Source organism: Phoxinus phoxinus (genome assembly GCF_949152265.1).
Source record: "Phoxinus phoxinus genome assembly, chromosome: 11".
NCBI classification, from domain to species: domain Eukaryota; kingdom Metazoa; phylum Chordata; class Actinopteri; order Cypriniformes; family Leuciscidae; genus Phoxinus; species Phoxinus phoxinus.
Genome location: NC_136886.1, coordinates 12,444,675 through 12,465,956, shown reverse-complemented (window position 1 = coordinate 12,465,956; position 21,282 = coordinate 12,444,675). Strand labels below are relative to the sequence as shown.

Sequence of the window (21,282 nt, the reverse complement as noted above, 5' to 3'; positions counted from 1 at the left end):
TGTTTTCAGTGTCTCTGGCCACTCATACTGTACGCTCTGCTGCCCCAGAGTCCAGCGGTGGGAACAACTGGAGCAGGACAGTAGGCGAGGTTGGGGGTGGTTGTTGTGTGCCCCAGATTGCTTCTTCCTGAAAGGGAGGGGGTTTTATCATATTCTAAAATGGGGTCAGCTGAAAATACATGTGTTACTGAATGTGCAGCTGCAACATTTAGAATGTGAGAACAATTTGGCTAAATGTTGTGCTTTTTTGCTAATTTATAGCGGAGCTTTCTGGCTGTAGGCAGACATAATCTGTCGAAATGATTCATAACATATTTAGGATTCAGTTGGGATGGATGGATGGATGGATGGATGGATGGATGGATGGATGGATGGATGGATGGATGGATGGATGGATGGATGGATGGATGGATGGATGGATGGATGGATGGATGGATGGATGGATAGAATGCATAACAATGATATACAAAGATAGAATGCATAACAATGTACATTATGAATATCTATTTAATGCATTGCACATAAAGGCTTCAAGTGTTACAATATCATTGTTTGGTTTGTTGATTAAATTGCTGCAATACAACCCACATTACTTCCCCGATGGTTATACTACAAAGCATTTGTCATGATCAGAACAAGGTCTAGCCATCGCACTCGATTGATGCCATTCTGCATTGATTGGTAATCTTACTTTACTCATTATCAGACAGTATAAGTATAAATACATGATCACACCGACTACCGTAACAGCTGGGTCTTGCCTGCTGCAGTCCATAATTATTGACAGGTTTGATGTGCTCATTGAGTGGAAAGTATGGGAGAATTGGAGTTGCACAGAGTGTGTGTGACTAACACCCTTCCTCCCACCCTCAGGCCCATTGCTCTGTAATGGAAAGATTAAAAGCAGAGCACCAACCCAAAAAACACCATCCTCTCTCTCTCTCTCTCTCTCTCTCTCTCTCTCTCTCTCTCTCTCTCTCTCTCTCTCTCTCTCTCTCTCTCTCTTTCTCTGTTTCTGTCTATCTCGCCCTCTCCCTAGCTTTACTTCTCTCCCGCCCTTATACTATAGTCCCCTCCCTCTCTCATGTTAAATAGATTACAGAGGATTCACTTATTTAAAGACCTGACAAAAAGCTGTGCATGCATATTTTGGGGTCGAGCAATAGAGCAATTACACCCACACACTGTGAGCACCTAACTGGAGGAATCTAATTTCAACCAACCACAAAGCCAAGCCCAGCCTATCGTCTACAGTCTGGAGTCTGGACCACACATTGCCTTCAACGAAAGAGTTCCTGAGAAGCTCCAGGACAACATCAGCAGGAAAAGCAGCCACGTCTGGCAGCTGGATCATCTTATTACGCCGGCAGCACACTGCTCCGTTTTTTCTTTCCAGGAGACAGGAGCCTCACAGAGAGCTCCACACACCAGCTCTCACGCTGTCTCTTCGGCTGCTTCCCGCCATTCTCATGGACAATGAGGAGGATGATGATGGGAACTTCACCAAGTGGATGAGCAGTTACTGGGGGCATGGGGAGGAGCACGACAAAGAAAGAAAGAGGAGCTTCAGGAGGCCCTCCCGAAACAGAACTGACCGCCGTGCCTCTTTGCCCTGCATGGTAAGGTAGTGATCACACGTGAGGAATGATGTTAGGGGAATGGGATTGGTCATAAATGCTACAAATGTAGCCTATGTTACTAAACAAATCCCTCGTTGGATTTTGGTATAAAATTGATAGTTTCAACTTTAAATTCTGATTTGAAATGTTCAAAGTCATTGTAAAATGAGCCAACTGAGCCAAGGATAATGAACTATATCTCTTGACGGGAATATTGTTGAATATTATTTAATGTTATTGAACTTATTTTCATAAACATACATCTTTTTTTTGCAATAATCTGTGAACGTGCAAGATTCACGATTCATTGGCCACTGTATAAATTCTAATTAAATTAATTATATATATATATATATATATATTTTTTTTTTTTTTTTTTTTGCATGGGCTTTTTGGGGGTTTTACTTACTTCTAAATTTTGAGATTACTTTTTTTAAATGTTGTCAATTCAAATACATTGGACAAATCAATTGGAGAAACACAGTAACTACAGTCAACACAGAATAACAGAGCTTGTGTATGTTGCTACAATAAAAATATATATTGATAATAACAAAGTGCAGTAAATGGTAAAACTTTGTTGCACTACGAACCAGCATGTTTGTAATTACCACAATACATTAGAATAATATGATGCAAAATTCTAATTTTCAATATCAAGCAGCTGTTTTGTACAGCTAAAAGGAACTGGAAATGAATGAGACCGGAAGCCAGACATATTCAATTTACATATGGCCGTGCCCACTCTTACATTGAACATAAGGTGTATAATATAATATAATATAATATAATATAATATAATATAATATAATATAATATAATATAATATAATATAATCATAAATTATACATATTTTATAATTATAGTTGTATAGTATAAAAATTATAAAAAATATTATAATATTATTTATAATAATTAACTGTATTTTTTAATAATTTAAATAAATGTTTTATAATTATAAAAATTAAATTGTTTAGAATTATTATAGCAATGGTGTCTTTTATCATAGTGGTGTTGGTGCCATTTTTTAAAAGGAGTAAGCTAGTGATTTTACCATGAATAAAATAAGAACAACCGTAATCATGGTAAAATCACTGTAATGCACAGCCTCACATCTTAATGCTTCTGGGAGCAAGTGAATCCATTGACAAAGACCAGTCTAGAAGTCCAATCGGGGACAAATTTTGTGTGTTTGTGGCTTATGGCAGGATTTTCACTGCGTTTTGACATGCAGTCGATCTTGAAAACGAAGCTGGGCAAAATATTGCATAATGGGTTTTGGTAGAGAACCTCTGTGAAAACAGGAAAGTGTGCTCTGATTAGAGGTGGTGACCCAGCAGAAATGTGTTCTCTTCCCCCACAAATCAGCGAATCACACGCTCTTTCTCACGCCTCACAGCCTCCTAAAGTAAACAATGTACAGCAAGACTGTGTTTATAACGAGAGAAGAATGTTAAAAAAAAGTGTGATGGCTGCCTGGATTACTGCTAATTTAAAATAAAAACAGATGAAATAATGATCTGCAATGACAACAAAGTATTCTAAAAAGAGCACATGAATTTGTTGGTGAGCCAGGTATATTTAAACCAGAACTTATTAATTAAGTGGAATATCCTTCACTTGTAGTTAGATTTAAATATCCTAATTTACGTAAACAGTCAAATTAATGTTACGTAAAAGAAATTTCAGGCTGACTTGTTACTTGACATGGCACTATGTGCTTAGCGTGGTTTGTCATTTCATAAACGTCACTTGTTCCCGCTAACTTTTATAAAAACTAAGAGTGGACATCATCATTTGCATCTGGATTTACATCTAAATTTTGTTCTGAATTTAGATATAATCACATTATATATCAATAAGTTATGACAACATATGTTGTACATTGCTTTAACTCATCACAATAAGTTAAGCAATTTTCAACCTTTTTATAAGTTATACTAGATTTAACTAAATACTGACTAGAGAGCAGCTTTTTCTTTCAAACATTAAAAAAGGAAAAATCTCATAGATAAGTTTAGCTTTTCTCATGGATACGTTTGAAATTATCTGTGGAACATATATGCATTCAGAGAAAAGCTCTGGGTCAAAAAAAAGTTTTTATTATTGACTTTAAGCTGTAGTGTCATGGTGGCATGTTAAATGTGTATAAATACTGTATGTGTATACACTTTTTCTTCGGATGTGGTGGTTCTCTGTTCACTTTTTTGCTGATCAAAATGTGTATTGATCTGCAGCCATTTTTGAACTATGTCAACTATGGAACTATGAAAATTAGTTTTGGCAATGCTCATGCATGTGTTGGAAAATAATATAGCTATTTGTAAACAGTGTACATGTCCTAAGATACAGTATGAATGGTAACTCCAAGGTTAAGTAAAGCTCCTTAGCTTGACTTCAAGTAAAATGCCTACACAAGTCATTATGAGCTGCATGCTCAAAAATAATTAACCTATACTATTTGATCCTTACCATGGCAGAGTGGTACGGGTGGTTTTGAGCCTTACAAAACTAACTTCATCATTCATTTGCCATAGGAAATTATGACTGCTTACCCCAATTATATCATTCTGCTCAGTATAAAAATTGGCACCACTTCAAAATATGCAAACAAACAATAATCATTAATGAAATAATTAATACATTAGCTTTTAAAGATTCTGATTATTTGAATATGTAGCTTATCACTATATCCCATTCATATGTTATAGTTTTTCTCCCTCTCTCTGTCTTGGTTTCTGTACTGAAAAGTCTCAGCTAGAAGCCATGCAGGTGAACCATCTCCAGGCTAACAACATGGCCCCTGCCCCTGTCCACCTAAAGAGCCGTGAGGAGAAGGAGATGCGCTCTCACCCTCGTGCCCGCCGAGTGTCTTCAGACGAAAACAGCCGAACTAAAGTAGGGGGACCTGAATGTCACATCACCACCATTCCAGAGCTCTCCGAGTGCTTAGAGAAGAGGCTGCGTTTCCACAACCAGAAGGTGATATCAATGGTGGGTAAGAGGCTAGATCATATGTCACATACAATGGACCAAAAAGGTTTTGAAACTGTCATACTTAAAATCTGAAAACAGCATACCCCCCAAAACAAGGTCCAAACCACTAAGTGACAGTCACACAGTGTGGTTATCTCAGGAACAGACTGAGGACTCATTAAAGATGCAAACTCAAACTTTAATAATAACTCTCTGAAACAAGCTGACAGGCAGGGAAATCATACATTAACACAACGGAGACCAGACAAATACTAAAGCAAGGGTGCATCTTAAAAAGTAAACAGAAACAAGATAATTAATCAGACACAGCTGGGATAAATGACAGTGACCATAGAAACAAAGGAGTGGTTGGAAACATAACAAATGAACACAGGAACTGATCAAAAAAACAAACAGAAAGTCAATACACAAACTGAATCGTGACATTACACCTTGAAAGGCACAAACTGGGGTGGGAGCCCTGGAGGCTGGCCATGGGTAGCTTAGGGTTAACAGACAGCCACTAGGGCGGCGCCGGCAGTTCAGGGCACCAGGGTGGAGCCAGCAGGTCAGGAGACCAGGGCGGATCGACCTTCGCGGCCAGAGCCGGCCCGAGCCTTTTGGGGGCCCTAAGCAGAATTTGATTTTGGGGGCCCCTCCTACCACGCGGAGTCACCTGTGCTTGACGATTACTGACACAAATGTCACGCTATAATGCTACATTATAAATATTGTGAGGTTATGTGTTAATACAAAATAAATACTTAATAAAAAATAGATAGCCTACTTAAATAAAAAGTTGTAACTTTTACTTTACTCTTTTACTAACTCATTAAAACTTCTGAAAACAAACTCTCACAAAACATAAATAAATTATTTGCAAATGTACAATAAATGTGCAATGTTCAACTACAAAATAAAACCAAAATAGACAAACATGGATATAATCAAAAATAGAATGTTACAAAAAAAATAGATAGGCTACTTAAATAATGAAAGTGCATACATTTTTCACTTTTGTTTTTAAAACGTTTAACTTTTACTTTACTCTTTTACTAACTCTCTCAATTATTTACATAATTTAAAATAATGACAAAACTGAGAAATCAGAAACATAATAACAGCAACAACAATGACAATTATTGACGGTGTAACTGTCCTCAAAATATATATTTTTTTAATATATAGATTTTTATTGTAACAGACTTTGTTGGATTGTACATGCATCATGACAGAATCCAACAAAGTCAACAAATGATGTACTGGCGCTAGTTGTATATGTGTGCGTGCAATGTATTTTTCCCCTCGGGGCTTGCCGTAGATGCGCACTTGGTACTGGAGTGTCGCGGGGTTTTGGAGTTAGTGATCTGGGGCCGTATTCACAAAGCATTTTATCTTACCACTAGGAGTACTCCTAAATCGCACTAAAAGATTTTAGCTAGGAGTGTTCTCTTAAAAGTTATTCACAACGCCTTTCAGACCTACTCTTAGTAAGGAAAAATGACAACTCCTAAACTAAGAGTGAGTCTTCGTTGCTATGGATGACGTCAATTCTCATGCACGAGCTTCCTCGCAATGATCACGGTGATTGGTTGTTAGATGACAGGGCCATTATGCGAACCATAACACAGACGCACCAAATCATGGAATTACGACATCTAAATATGTCTGTGTCCTACTACACAAAATAATAATAATAATGTAATCGAAATGCATATATAATGACATGTTTGTGCAGGCCCCAGTGAAGTGTAATTCTAGAGAGAGAGAGAGAGAGAGAGAGAGAGAGAGAGAGAGAGAGAGAGAGAGAGAGAGAGAGAGAGAGAGAGAGAGAGAGAGAAGTTGTGAATTAAATTCTAGGTAGCCTAATACCCTAATGAAAACCGCCACTTGCCTAATAATGAAAAACGACACTTGCATTAACACTTGCTTGGTTAATTGACATCCTATTAGCCTAAATAGACTAGCCTACTTAAAGCAAGGAAATATTGCTCCTATTGAAGTAATGTAATAGTTGAATGACGGTGGATTATGAACTCGCCAAAACGGAAAAGAAAGCCCAACTGGACGCAGGATCAGTCACTGCTGCTGCTGCCCAGTTGGTGCTGGAAAAAAATTATAATAAAAGGGAAATTCGGCACTGGGATACAACATCGAGAATTGTGAAGTTTGCATCGAATACAATCTGGGTATTTTTCTATTCACAAACACGTCCTCATCCTGACGTGGTGCAATTATTTTAATAGCTGTGTCCTGTCTATAGCACCGACCACTCCGGGCACACCGGCAATATCCATAAAGCTGGCTTTGTTTCTTTGGAGATGGCGAATGTCCAAAGGAAAACTTATGAACTGTCGAATAATATTGGGTCTACAGAGTGCATTGATGGTTTGGTGGATGGGTCTGCATTACCGATGGCTGGGATATCGCTAGATCGTCGGCATTACACAATTGCATTTCCCCCGTTGCCAGGTAGCGAAGTGTTATCAAACATTTCAATTCTGCATTATTGGGTTGTTGCGATTAGTTGGCGCTGTTATTGCATCCCTCACAAGATCCACAACAATCAGTATTCCCTCACGGTTAAGGCGGTATCTTTGTAATAACTCCGTGTCATTGAGTGTTTCCAACACACTGTCGCGCGGCGATGTTAAGATGCTTTGTGAATAGGTCTTAGTGAGTTAGGAGTCCTCTCGACTTCTTTAAAGCTGTCCCAGACTTAGGTGCTACTTTTAGGGCTAAAATGCTTCGTGAATTACTCTTAGTGAAAAAAATTAGGAGTCCTAAAGTTAGAAGTGACACGCCCATTATTTTTAGGAGTTGCTCCTAAATTCGCCAGTTAGGAGCTACTTTTAGCCTTAAAATTCTTTGTGAATACGGCCCCTGATGTGTGGAATATAATAAAGTGGAGAAGACTTCAAACTGCTATCGTTTATTATTTTCTTATTTCTGTTAGTGTTAGGTGAACCCTATACGAACGCTCGGTCACATTATTAAGATTATTAAAACCATATTAATAAAGTTGAAGTCTATTTTCATCACAGAAGTCTCCCAACCCACGAATTGTCTATGCACGCGAGGTGTCTAGATTATGCGCTTGACTCAAACGCTGGCAGACACAGCAGCAGTTGTAGGCAGGTATATTGATCATAAAATCAGAATTCGCTTGTCATGAATTATTCATTCATTCATTTATGTTACTTGTTTAAGTTATCTAATATGTGTAAAAAATAAATAAAAAATAAAAACTCGATTGGGGGCCCCCTGGTGGCCAGGGGGCCCCATGCAGCCGCTTAGTTCGCTTATGCCTCGGGCCGGCCCTGTTCGCGGCCTTGCTATGGGTTTCTGGGCTGGACAGGACTCGGGGACTGGAGCCATCTCTGGGCTGAGCTCGGGGACTGAAGGCTTTTCTGGGCACTGCAGGGAATGGAGACTCTGGTGTGGCGGCTGCCATCTTGGCAGAGGGCTCTGTGGCCGGCCGCCATGATGGGACGAGACTCGGGAATGACGGCCATGACGGGACGAGACTCAGTAATTGAATAAAAAAATAATATCCGTCCAATCTTTGCATTCAGTCCGTACCTGCCTGTCAATCTTCTCAATCAGAAGATTTAATTCATCTCAGTTCATCCTCTGAAGGCTGCATATCTCATGCCACGTCATCAAACTCTGTCAAAGGATGTTTTAATTTGAAGGATCCTTGGAAGGCAACCTTCATTTCGCATCCTTCATTCGGCTCATTTTGAAGGATACATCAAGTGTATTATTTGCATCATTCAATCACCCACAATCCTTTGCACACATTCCAATTCACAAAAAAATAACTGATGGAAAACGAGTCGGCACTGAGCTCTTCTGAGTTCATTATGAAATGTAAGATAAAAATAATGTTTTCGCAGATAACATATTATCTGTGATGCATGTTCTCTTTTGTTTTGTTGTAAATTAATTAAATTAAGCCACTGGGAGACCACAGACGAGTCATTCACTGTATTGCATTAATACAAGTGGCCAGTTAATATAAAGATTTTTTAATACAAAGTATCTTTCCAAAATGAAGTTTTAATAGTATTTTCATGCCGTGACCGTGGAACGTGTGTGATGAAGCCATATGCACTTACTATAGCGTCTCATTCTAGCCTTTAATAGTGAGGTGGACTCCAAAGGACTGGACTAGGACACAGCCTCACTGGGATGCAACCTTCCATCTGAGAAGCACCCTAGACAAACAGTCACTGAGCACCACAAACAAACAGCAGCCCCTTTTACAGTTCCTCCAGAACCAACAACAACACTAGCCTGGGAAAACCCTGACAAACTTCAGGAATTTTTGAAATTTGCTCTGCAAGTCCGTCTGGCCAAGAGCCCATTCAAGCCCATTTCCAATTTTTCCAAATCGAGGCACCAATCACAAACGTTGAGGCGGGCTTTACATTACATCGCTCTGATTGGTTTTAGGTCATTCAATTGCGCCCGGAGGCATTTGAGCGACGTCTGTTGGTGATTCCCCTTTGGAAACGGGCTGTGAATGAACCTTCCCCAGACCCAGTTACAACTGAGAAGGGTCTGGTGTCAACCAAACAACACAACAATGACATACACATTGTAAAAAAAATATTGCTGTGTGTTGTTTCAACTGAAAAAAGTATGTGTTTGTGTTTGACTTAAAATATTACGTTTAGTTAACTTTAGTTTAGTGAAGTTGGATATTTTAGTTATCTCAACAAATTTGTGTTGATATATAAATATTTGCAGCAACAGTTTTACAGTGCAGCTTTCATTTATTTAATAAAGTAAGTTATCCCTATAACACCCAGTTCCCCTGTTTGTAAAAGCGAACGTCTTTATTGTATGGCTTATGTAGCCTAATATACTTAACTGTACTGTTTAAAAGTTTGGAGTCAGATTTTTTAATTGATTTTTTTTTAAATGTATTGCATTTAATTCATCAAAAGAGACAGACACACATGTATAGTGTTACAAAATATTTCTATCTCAAATAAATCCTGTTCTTTTGAACTTTTTATTCATCAAAGAATCATGAAAAAGAAAGTATCACGGTTTCCACAAACCTATTAAGCAGCAAAATATTTTGAACATAAGAGATGTTTCTACCAAATCAGCATATTATAAAGATTTCTGAAGGATCATGTGACACTGAAGACTGGAGTAATGGCTATTCAAAATTCAGTTTGCCAGAAATAAATTACATTTAAAAAAAAATATTCAGATACAAAATATTTATTTTTTAGATTGTATCAATATTTCACAATACAACTCTTTTTACTGTTTTTGATCAAAAATTGCAGCCTTGGTGAGCACAAGAAACTCCTTTTAAGAGTATTAAAAAATCTTACCAGCATCACATTTTTGAACGGTATAGTGTTAGTGTATACTGCAATACAGTTCATTTATATACATGTATTAGACAAAGTGCATCAATGCGCTATAATAATTATATTTTAATTGCTTTATTTGTAGGGTAATGCAGATAGCACATGTCTTGTTCGCCATGAAGAACTACGGAATGGAAGGGATGGCATCCAAGAGCTTCACTGCAGCCATCATTTTCATAAAGAGGTAAACACATCCTGCATAAATTCTCTCCTCTGTTGCAAACAGCGACAAATCCATCCCATCAACATTTGTACACATAGCGCTTGATCATTATCTCGAATGTGTTCCCTCCTCCTCAACATACAAGTGAGGTTCAAAGTGTAACCTCATTAGTGTGTGGAGTCCAGACACCCCATGTTAATTGAAGCGGCGGGTTGTAGAGGTTTACGCGTGACACCAAATGAACGTTTTCAAAATTCCTCCTTGCATGCATGTTTATCTTGTTACTTGCTGCTCTTGTATCAGCTGTGGTACTGAATATTCTGTCTCTGGTTATAGATTGGGCAGGCAAAATGGCCAGAGCAGCGTCCACGTCCACGTAGTGAGAGTTCTGCACCTGCATGTGAACGAGGGAAGGAGACCCCGTTCTGCCCTGGACAAGAGGAATATCGCTTGCCCCGTCGTCAACTGTCTTTACGCAGACAGCGTTGATTGTTTCCAGTGAAATATACCATGGTACCAATACTAGTTCAACTAAACAGTAATCACTCAGTGTATTATCAAAAATCATGTTCATTTGAAATTGTACATTTTTGTTTGTGTTTATCTCCACATTACTTTTGCTTAAAAATTAACCTTGTGATCTCTTGTTTGGACAAAGCTAATATTTAGATACTTTTTTTTTTCAAATTCCAAGTAATTTACATTTTATAAATATTACAATCTCTTAAATACTTTTTGTCATTTTTCTTTAGTTATAATGATATGAACCATAATATGGTTATGCGTATTAGTGAACTTTCAATCAAATTTTGTTTTTCAGTGAATAATATACAGCTATTTTGGATTTAAAAACCAGGCTGTGAATATAAATGGTTTAAGTTATTTTGGTGCTAGACTGGATGAATTATGATTGCTGAAACTATCCTGAATTTGCAGGTCATATGTCAGGAGTTCCAGTTGTGAAGATACAGTAGCTTGTTAAATGCACATGCTGGAAATAAGCTGGTGGCTAATCTCACCACTGTAATGGAAATCAATGGTGGGCCACGGTTTTGCCCCTCAAAGGTCAGCAGATCTGTTTTTCATGCATGCAGTTGTCATGCAGGTTCCATCCTCCGTTATGGCTCTTGTAAACTGCTCAGTCATAGAACATTTTGTGGAGAATAAACATAACATTTCATTTAACATTGTTTTCTTTAGCATTTATGTCACCAGTTTTAGTTTTTTATGTCACTAGAACTGTTTGTTTTAGTAATGTACTCTATATTTGTCAAAAAATCAACAACAAAAAATATTCTAAGCATTTAATTCAAAAATAAAGGTTTCAATGGGTTTTTCAGTGATGCCAGGAAGAACCTTTTTTTTCAGTGTGAAGAATATGTCAATATTCTGAAGAACCTTTTTCCACAATAAAGATCCGTTTGTGCAGTGGAAAGGTTCTATGAATTTTAAAGGTTGCTCATGGAATAATACAAAAACTTTATTTGTGAGAGTGTATAGATCAACTTATCAGTAAACTCTTGCAGTTCTTTAACAGCAATAATTGTTTCAGTATTCTAGCATGTTTAGATGCATGTTCCAGTAGTTTTCCATTTGTATATACAGCCACACCTTGACAATGAATGTCCCTCCATAATATGGCTTTCCTCTCTACAGTGCATTAAGAAATGGCTTTGGCAGAGACAGTCATGTCTTACCTGTCGAGTTCATGTGACCATGTTTGAGCCCCTCTGGTCCTTTGCTCCAGTCCAGTTTCCCTGACAATGTCCATATTTCTTCACTTTCCATGTCTGTCTGCTTCCCGTGACCCCGGGCACTGATTTAGTGTGTTTATATGTAAATAAAAACAACAAGACCATCATCTCTGGGTGGAGGCATGGGTTTAAGACTTAAATTAAGTACAGGCGAGTGTGTATATCCTGCATGATTATATGGTCTGTTACTTGCACACGCTGTCTGAGATATATAAGAGATTGGATGTGCATCTTTATATGACTCTCAAGAGCCTCAGCTCTATACATTCCTTACCCTCCTTTTCTGTCTTTCTTGCTTATTTTCCTCTGTAGTGTCATGAGGACATATTTGGCTAGACTGAAAACTGTGCATGCTAAATGTATGACCTTATTGTTTTCACTTTTTCCATCTCTCCACTTTTGTGTTGCACACAATGCGCATCTGCATTACCCATTAACATGCCAAATTCAAAGGCAGAGAGTTTAAAGACTCTGTCCAATGTATTGTGATGTTTCTGATGATCAGAAATTTAAGCTCCAAAGATGTAGAATATGTTTGTTCATCCATACTTTTAATTAAATATTTCAAATTGAACTTAAGAATTTACACGAATTAAGAAATACCTAGCCTACATTGTTGCAAAGTTTTCATATGCTGTTATTTTGACATTATTGTTTTGTATGTGTCATTATTTTGTTTTTACAAAACAGATTGAATTTATAGATTTGGTAGGATGTTATTTAGTTTAAATGCATTCAATTTCTATGTAAGTGAGTGCCACGTTACAAACTGTGAAATAAATAATGAATATACAGATAGATGAAATGATTTTCTTCTCATCTCCGTTGCCAGGCCCTCGAGGGAACGTGCATTTGTGCACGTATACGTGTCCCGCCCTACTGTACAATTATAAAATAAACAATAACAGTAAAAACCCAATTAAACTCTATGCATACTGTTCTTATAAATCAGTAGGCTAAGTCAGCAAAATATTATACAACTTTTGTAACAAAACGTTAGTGTTTAGCAAGCGTAGCCTATTATATTTCCTTGCAAAGTAGCCTACAAAAATAGTTTACCGAGAATTGTGGTCTGTCACAATAGGCTAATTGATTTGTCAAGGTTTTCAAAATATGTAAAAACAGAGAGAGAGAAAAATACACTGGTAGGCCTACAGTTTTAAAAACTAGCCTAGGCTACTTTAAGTTTTTTTAAACCACTGGACTCACATGTCCTTGTGTAGTAGCCTAGTGAAGTCTAGACTGCTTCGGTCTGAGAAAAAAAATGCACACGTGGAAAAGAGACCAACTGTTGATTGACAGGTGAACTAACCAATCAAATTCGAAAACAATGACGTTTAGTGGCTTCATGAACGAATCGTTGCTAGAATGGGAGGTTCCCTTAGGAAGACGCTCTGAAAAAGATAAACCCCACAAATCTGGTTGCGAAACAGCTGGAAAAGTGGTAAAAAAGTTGATACGTGAATTCCTAATGGGAAAAAGTGATGATGGTCAAGAGGGACTCAAATTAACCGTGTGAGGATGTTTGAAAATTTTTAGTGAACTGTTACAGCATCAAATGCAGACACTCGAGAAAAAACATCGACTGTGAGGTTCCTTCTTATTTTTTCCAAGACTATCCTAATTATTTGGTCAATCGATAAGGTAAGAACTCTTAAATCATATTTCAGACCACTAACTGTGCCTAAATTAAGTTATCATTTCCACTTTTGTTTAATAACGGACCCAGCCCAGGAGGCTTTTTCTCTTTAGCCCAATAAAAAGTGAAATCGCAGAGACCTTTATCCAATAAACATTGTTAAGTTAAGCCATCACGATGTAGGCTACTGAAGTTTTTCAGGTAACGTTAAGGTTTTAAACTATTTTAAAAGCCTAGCTATTTGTTTTTTGTCATCCTTTCGTGAAACCTGTAGGATAAGCTGTTATGCCATATTTGTAGCTTTACATCCTATTTTTTGTGTGTTGTGTAGCCTAAAAGTGCACTGCGGTTTCTATTTTTTTATTTGTATTTTTTGGTTCAGACAAAAAGGGCTTTGTTTTTATGTACAATTCCAAATAATGTCGTCCTTATGTTGTCATAAATACATGAAAGGATCGGGCCTCTTCACTGGAGAGACTCTCAAAGCTTTAGATTGTCTCTATGGTAACAGCAGAGCATCCTGAAAAACAGTGTGTTTAGATCAAAGCAGAAGAGATGCTACTCATTGCCTTGATTTTCATTGTCAAATAGTGCATAATAAAATAAAAATGTTCTCACCCTCATGTCTGTATACATTTCTTTCCTCACTCTCAAAAGGAGAATTGGTGTGGAACAACATGAGGATGAGAAAATTATGTCAGAAATGTAATTTTAAGAACAACATTTGAGACCCTCTGTTGAAATATGTATTGCAGATGCATAAAAACTCATTATTATGATCCGGGTCTGCCTTATTGGAGCTGTTACATAGCCTCCTTTTCACGTGTTTGAATTTAGATTTCTTTCTGAAAGCAATTGTAAACAGGAGACTTTTATCTGATAAAAGGTCTTGGTCTTGTGGACAAACTGCAGTGATGACCACCTTCCTTTTGATTGTCATGGGACCTGAATGACATTGAGGCCAACTTAGTACTGATCAGCCTGTTGATTAAATAATACTCAGAAATCATCCTCTACAAAAGAAAAGGAGGAACATGCCATTCCTATAACTTCCTTGTATGGGCTACTGCTTTGATTACTTTCACGGATAAGAATAAAAATAAAAATAGTTGTTATTATTGATCTTTAAACTTAAATTTTAAACACAAAATTAAAGTTCAGTCAAGTACAAATCAACTTACGTTTAGCCTTCATGTGGATGGGGAAGACAGGAGTCTGCTTTTTTGTAGTTTTATACTTCCCAGAATAACAGTGTAGACTTTCTGATTTGCCTTGGTTTGGGCTTAAAAAATCTATCTTCACATTGCTATTTAATATAACTCATTGCTAAATAGTGTGTGAAATTGATTGTTCAAGAAGGCAATAAATATGCTATATACACCCAACCCAATTTACAATAAGGACTAACTATAGTTAACATGAATTAAGAATGAGCAAGACTTCTACAGCATTTATTTATCTTCTAAAATAATGTTAATTTGAACATTTACTAATGCATTATTAAAATCAAAAGTTGTGTTTGTTAATGCACTGTGAACAAATATGACATTTTGTCTTAATACACACACACACACACACACACACATTTTGGCACTGAACATTTTGAGATATTATGAAGCACTCAGAATTAGTATTATTAAGAGGTATTTTGGTTTTGTAGTTTTTATTTATTTATTATTAATAAATAAAATTGTTGTTCTTATTTCCAGGACATCATGGGAAGTTTTAAAGGCCATGCATTGGCTGGAAGTTTCTTCCTGATCACTGGTCTGTGGTGGGCCGCAAAGCAGACCTTTTTGTACGCCACCCGCAGGAACAAAAGTGCTGGTGCGGGCAGACTCTCATCTCGAGCTACACAACGCCGCATAGAAATCATAGAAGGAGCTGTCATTTTATCATTTTCTATTATTGGTGAGTTGCTGCCATGCTTTCGTCAATATAATGTGAGGTTTCATTATTGATGTAGACAAATAAAGGTTGTCAAATGTGTATTTAAAGCACCTTAGATTCAGCAAAGAAATAGGCCTACATTTGGTTTTAAGAACCTTTTTTTTTTCTTTCTTTTTTTCTAATTAACAACATTGACCACACCAGATCAATTTGGTGTCAGCGCCACCTATTGGTCAAAAGTAATAAGCAATTAGGTCACATTACAAGCCAATGTTTTTATGGGCTGTCAACCATTTTGCTTAAAATCGTCTCCAAATGTCTTCACTCATTTTTGCAGTTGGTCTGATGCCCGCTGCCTTGACTTCTAGCTCATCATTCTGCCTCTGTGGTGCTTGGCCCCGTAATTTCTGCTTGTTATTTTTGTTTTTCTTCTGCCATTTACATAGGTATGTTAGCAGAGCAGCTTCTAGCTGGTGGGCCCAAGTTTCAACTGTACGATTCTTCCACTCAGCACTGGGAGCAGCTGATGAACTGGCAGCACACCACCATGTACCTGTTCTTTGCCATCGCAGGGGCCATATCTCTCACTGTCCACAGCACAGACATCGCCCCTTTGGCTTTAGACCGAATGCTGTTGGGTCTTGCTTTCTTTAATGAGGGTATATTGATTTGATGTGAAAGAGTGTTTTGTAAATGCATTTTTAATTTTAGAGAATGTGTGATTATTATTATTTTTTTACCTAAATTGAGCACTCTTTGTTATTCTTTGTTACTTTTTGTGATAAATCAACACATAAAATTGAAAGTACATGTCTGCCTCTTGCAGGATTTCTGTTCCTTTATCATCTCCATGGTAGAAACATGCTTGATGTCCATGTGCACACTCTTCTCCTTTATGCCATCTTTGGACAAGCTTTCATCTGCCTTCTGGAGGTTTTCCACAGGGGGAATATTCTACTAGAACTGTTCAGAGCCACTCTCACCGTACTGCAGGGCAGCTGGTTTTGGCAGGTCAGTGTGTGTGCCTGTGTGTACGTGCGTCAGTGCATACATAATGTGTGCGTATTTAAAATCATTTTGACTCAACTGAACACTGTTTAACTCTTTTTTTTTTCTTGTATTTTTCTAGATTGGCTTCGTGCTGTACCCGCCCAGTCAAGTGAAATGGGATCAGACAGACCATGACAATGTTATGTTTGTCACATTATGCTACTGCTGGCACCTCGCGTTTGCATTGTTCACTGTAGCTGTAGTGTACTGGTCTGTTCTATGGTGAGCACAGCATATTCTATCCATTCTAACATGAAATACACAAACCTAAATTACATCTAAAGGAACATAAAATGCCTTTTTAAAAGATTAGGGTCAGTACTTATTTAATACTTTTATTCAACAAGGATGCATTAAACTAATCAAAAATGACAAGTAAATACATCTACAGTATCATGTTACAAAAGATTTATATTTTTAAATAAATGCTGTTCTTTTGATATTTCTATTCATCAAAGATTAAAAAAAAATAATAATTTCCACAACAACATTAAGCAGCACAACTGCTTTTTCAACACTGACAATAATAATAAATGTTTCTTGAGCACCAAATCAGCATATTAGAATGATTTCCGAAGAATCATGTCACACTGAAGACTGGAGTAATGGCTGCTTAAAATTCAGCTTTGCCATCATAGGAATTAATTACTTTTTTAGATGTATTAAAATAGAAAATAGTAAAAAAAATTATAATATTTGTAATCATTTTTCACAACATTACTGTTTTTTCTGTATTTGAGATCAAATAAATGCAGCCTTGGTGAGCATAAAAAAAACCATACCGACCCCAAACTTTTGTAGTGTATGTATATTGCATATGAAATCATATTTTATATGGAATTTCCTTTCTGTATGTTAGATTTATTGAATTCCTTTTCATTTACCTTCATTGTTCTCCCTCCAGTGCTGTGCGTTCCAGACTGAGGAGGATGCCACCCATGGAAATGGGGCTTTTGAAACCAAGGGACAAGGAAGTAGAGTCTGAAGATGAGATTTTATGAGTGTTTATCGTCTTTACACGTTCAACCCTGCATCCCAATTAATTTGGGCCTCAGACCAAAGAAAAATATGGAGACAGAGAGTGAGAGATAGATAGTAACAGTCGAGGCATTGTCACTAAATATTGGCTTTGTCTTCATTTTCTGAAGAGCAGATGAGAGATGACAAACAGTGGCAGTCTTGCCTCCCAAGATTGTTTTCTGAGTAAATCACAAAAGTCATAGTGTTAAATCTCTCGCATGTTCCTAGTACGATCACTCCAGTTACAACAGTCTTATCTTTTTGTGGCCATTCCTTTTTACTTTATTATTTTACTTCCACTTCATTTCTCTGATGTACCTCAGGACCAACCCTAATCCAAATTTGTATTAAGTCAATCAAATATTATGTATTAATTATTCTTGGGTCATTACGTAGACTATTTGTTGGCATTACATAATTTTCTCTTTGACATTACTGTGTAAATTTGAGTATTTTCTTTGTGTACCTTGTCAGTATTTTATATGTTGTCACTCAAGGGAATATCATATTTTAATTATATTGTTTTTAATTGTACTAAATGATCTACATGCTGAAATAATTATGTTTTAATGCCCATAGGATTTGGGGGGTTTTATGTCACTTTTCAGTCATCAAATAACGATACTTTTGTATTTTCTTGACCATTCTTGACAGTCATTACAATTCCTCAGTTAGTCTTTTGTGTTTGTTCCACGGTATTCTTTGGAAAAGACAAGGGAGAAAAAAAAAAGGATTGACTATTGTATGTGGAATCTTGACATGGTATTTTATCACATGCATTTGTTGATTAATTTAATTTGACTTGAGAAATACATGTTCTAAAAACAATACTTTTTCCAATAAAATATTGTATTAGTCTATAACAGTGTGCAGTGAATGTATTTATATTAATTGCTATGTATTTGCTGGTATTCATACTTTTTCATATATTTCTCTTTCTGAATAGTTCAAAGACCCAACTATAGATAGATGAATGAATTAACGAATAAAAGAAATAGTCTCTCAATAAGTGTTCGAGTAACACGAGAAACCACTGACTATCATCATCCATACTCTAGTCTATACTAAGCTTTTAGTGCACTTGAGAAGGTAGGTGGCGTGCTTGAGCAAAATGTGATAATGTTCATTGAAGGTATAGCCCAAAAGGCAAAGGTGAGCAGGAGTGTCAAGTGAGTGCCAGCTGGACGATGTTACAACACATTCTCTGGGATTTATAGTGAATTGATTCAGTTAATACAGAGAATTGAATGTTCAGTCATGGACAAACTCAGAGCTGTTCTGAGTGGTCGTGATGGAAACAATGACAACAGAAATATACTGCAGGTAAGGATGTGCTCTGCTATAAATCTTCATTAAGATACTTTATATTTAGATATATAAACGTTAAAATATGACGCTAACTGCACATATTTACATTCCTACTTCACATTTTGAAAGTTTTTATTTTGAAGGGGAAAAAACATGTAGCCTAAATCTCAGTTGTCTGTTCCATTCACTCAAGGCGGCGAATGAAGCGTCCACGCTGGGATGGGGGCCGCGCCTGAAAGGATTCCTCGCCTGTATGGTCATCGGAGTAGTGTGCACGATCCTGGTCAGTGACTTAAACTTTAAGCAACCTTATTTTGATTATTAGCGAGATTTTACACACAGGTAGCCTAACTTCCTTCATGTTGAGAAGGGATAGGCGATGAGTGGTAGAAATATGTTTAGAAACAGCCGTGTCACCGGTTTGACCTGCTCTCAGGAATGCGAATTGCGTTGAAATGACATTTTGCTGTGTACATCCTAGTATTTTGAAGGAGAAGTTTAGGAAAGAAACTCGTTTTATTTGGTATAACTTTGTGACTATTAAGTACAATTATATGAATAACTAGCTTGTTCTTTCTTTCTTTTATCAGGGAGTATGTTGCCTATTTATTCCTAAAATAGGATTGATTCTCTTCATTGTGTTTTACACATTGGGTAACATATGCTCCTTAATAAGGTCGGTCAACAAGCTATAGCAAGTTAAATGTACTAACTTTGTATTATTTTATTTGAATTTTCTCTTTGAGACAATACTGACTTCTCTGTTTAATTTGAATCCACCCCCACAGCACAATGTTTTTGATGGGACCATTAAAACAGCTGAAGCGCATGTGTGACAAGACCAGAGCCTTTGCTACCGTTGTTATGATAGTGAGTTATTCCTTTTTTCCTCATATAAAACTAAAAATGAGAATCTAATTGTGAAAATAATGCAGACATGTTAGAAGAGTCTTTGAATTTGCAGAATATTTGGATTGTTTTTGTATACAAACATGTTTAAAGTAAAGAATAAATCAAAATGGACTCTTTCTTTCTTTCTTTTTTTAATGCATGTTCTTGGTGTTATTGTAAACAGTTCATCTGTGCACATTTAAAATAGGTTTTTCCTTGTAATCTTTTAACTAAAAAAGTTTTTCCACCTGAAACAACTAACTTTTGTAGACAATGCCACCAAGAGGGGAGAATGGTGATAATATTAATGTTAATAATTTGCATGCTGCATTCTGTTTTCTCATTTAATATCCCGTTTAATTTGGTAGTAGGCTACATCTCATTTTGAAAGTGTTTTTTATATATATATATATATATGTATAACTCTAGAATTATTGCCATATCTCAAAAACAAATCAGATGCACAAGAAAAAAAAATATTATTTTAGTTTACGTGCAGCCTTTAGATATCTGCCATTTACTGCAAATACAGATTCTGATTACAGATACAGTATTTTTGACCATGTATTAAGAGTTCCACTTTTCATTTTTTGGTCTATAGACATGTCTGGTTCTCACACTCTGTGCAGCTTTTTGGGTGAGTTCTAATCCATCTGTATTGTATTTTTCAAAACCAACTCTGAATCAAAAACAGTATTCTTTTATCTTTTTATTAACATTAATCTCTGTACCACAGTGGAAGATCTTTGCACTCACTTTGCTGTTTGTCATTCTGCAAGTCATTGCATTTGCATGGTAAGTTTCCATTGACACAGCAGTACATATTTTAAGTATATTTTTAAACCAGTAGCACAGCATCCAGTGTTTATTATTGTACTGAAATACATTTAATCAATTAACATTTTCCTTCTCTATAGGTATAGCCTGTCTTACATTCCTTTCGCAAGGTTAGTCTGGAATTGCACAGCATTAGATATTAACAGATTGACATTGACAAATGTGTTCTTTTTTTTATTTTATTCTGTTATAAATTAATTATTTTGCAATAAGTAGAGCTGGTAAATTTTTTGGGCCTGGTTGCTTTAGAATATTGAGTCTGTTAGAAATATTTTAAAAGGCCTTACATTCTCTTTTTCTTAACCAGAGATGCCATCCTGAAGTTTTTCTCCATGCTGTTCACCACATGTGTAAAATGACAAGGCTGAGGTTTGGCCTTTCACCACTCCAGATACTTTCTGGTCAAGTACTCTGTGATTCCGGGATCATCAAAACATCATTGACAGAATGGCACAATGGGACATTGTTTTAATGGCATTTTCTTAACTCTGAACATAAAGAATAAGACTCCTTTTTACTGAAGGTGTTTTATTTAAAAAATGTTGTAGAACATTTATGAAAGATTTTAAGATACCTGAAAATAGATATTTATAAAAAGCAAATATTTTGGGGGTGGCTTTTGAAAGTTGCACTTTCTATTTTTATCTGCCTTATATTGTATAATGATATCATCCTGTAAATAAAGAAAAGTTTTATCAGATAATTTTTGTTCTTTTGTTTCTTTTTATAGTCTATCTAT

General features: G+C 36.5%; 3 protein-coding genes and 1 long non-coding RNA gene across 7 annotated transcripts; 3 read left to right on the top strand and 1 right to left on the bottom strand.

Annotated features, from left to right (window-relative positions):
* On the bottom strand, window positions 1-13,174 carry LOC307007141. The gene is made up of 3 exons (XR_013799589.1): window positions 13,118-13,174; window positions 11,852-11,970; window positions 1-127 (listed from the first exon to the last, which is right to left on the bottom strand). It is a non-coding gene; the product is annotated as an uncharacterized lncRNA (long non-coding RNA).
* Window positions 1,141-12,707, top strand: lnp1 (leukemia NUP98 fusion partner 1). 3 transcript variants are annotated; one of them, XM_079628842.1, is made up of 6 exons: window positions 1,141-1,291; window positions 1,346-1,619; window positions 4,371-4,613; window positions 10,077-10,175; window positions 10,491-10,667; window positions 11,091-12,707. In XM_079628842.1, exons 2-5 carry the CDS (start codon window positions 1,470-1,472, stop codon window positions 10,641-10,643), a joined length of 645 nt encoding a protein of 214 aa, XP_079484968.1. In that variant the 5' UTR covers window positions 1,141-1,291; window positions 1,346-1,469; the 3' UTR covers window positions 10,644-10,667; window positions 11,091-12,707. The 3 variants fall into 3 exon arrangements, with proteins under 3 accessions (XP_079484968.1, XP_079484967.1, XP_079484966.1); XM_079628841.1 differs by having other exon boundaries at window positions 10,491-11,872; XM_079628840.1 differs by having other exon boundaries at window positions 1,145-1,619; window positions 11,091-12,703.
* A 79-nt stretch (window positions 13,175-13,253) lies between the features above and the next one.
* Window positions 13,254-18,511, top strand: tmem45a (transmembrane protein 45a). The gene is made up of 6 exons (XM_079628838.1): window positions 13,254-13,552; window positions 15,257-15,458; window positions 15,884-16,096; window positions 16,264-16,448; window positions 16,567-16,709; window positions 17,392-18,511. Exons 2-6 carry the CDS (start codon window positions 15,263-15,265, stop codon window positions 17,486-17,488), a joined length of 834 nt encoding a protein of 277 aa, XP_079484964.1. The 5' UTR covers window positions 13,254-13,552; window positions 15,257-15,262; the 3' UTR covers window positions 17,489-18,511.
* A 31-nt stretch (window positions 18,512-18,542) lies between these two features.
* On the top strand, window positions 18,543-21,244 carry sft2d2a (SFT2 domain containing 2a). Of its 2 annotated transcripts, XM_079629085.1 has the most exons (8): window positions 18,543-18,830; window positions 19,009-19,098; window positions 19,406-19,491; window positions 19,604-19,685; window positions 20,308-20,343; window positions 20,443-20,501; window positions 20,624-20,653; window positions 20,851-21,244. In XM_079629085.1, the coding sequence occupies exons 1-8, from the start codon at window positions 18,765-18,767 to the stop codon at window positions 20,900-20,902; spliced, it is 501 nt and encodes a 166-aa protein (XP_079485211.1). In that variant the 5' UTR covers window positions 18,543-18,764; the 3' UTR covers window positions 20,903-21,244. The 2 variants fall into 2 exon arrangements, with proteins under 2 accessions (XP_079485211.1, XP_079485212.1); XM_079629086.1 differs by lacking the exon at window positions 20,624-20,653 and having other exon boundaries at window positions 18,633-18,830; window positions 20,443-20,505; window positions 20,824-21,244.
* Window positions 21,245-21,282: the final 38 nt, after the last annotated feature.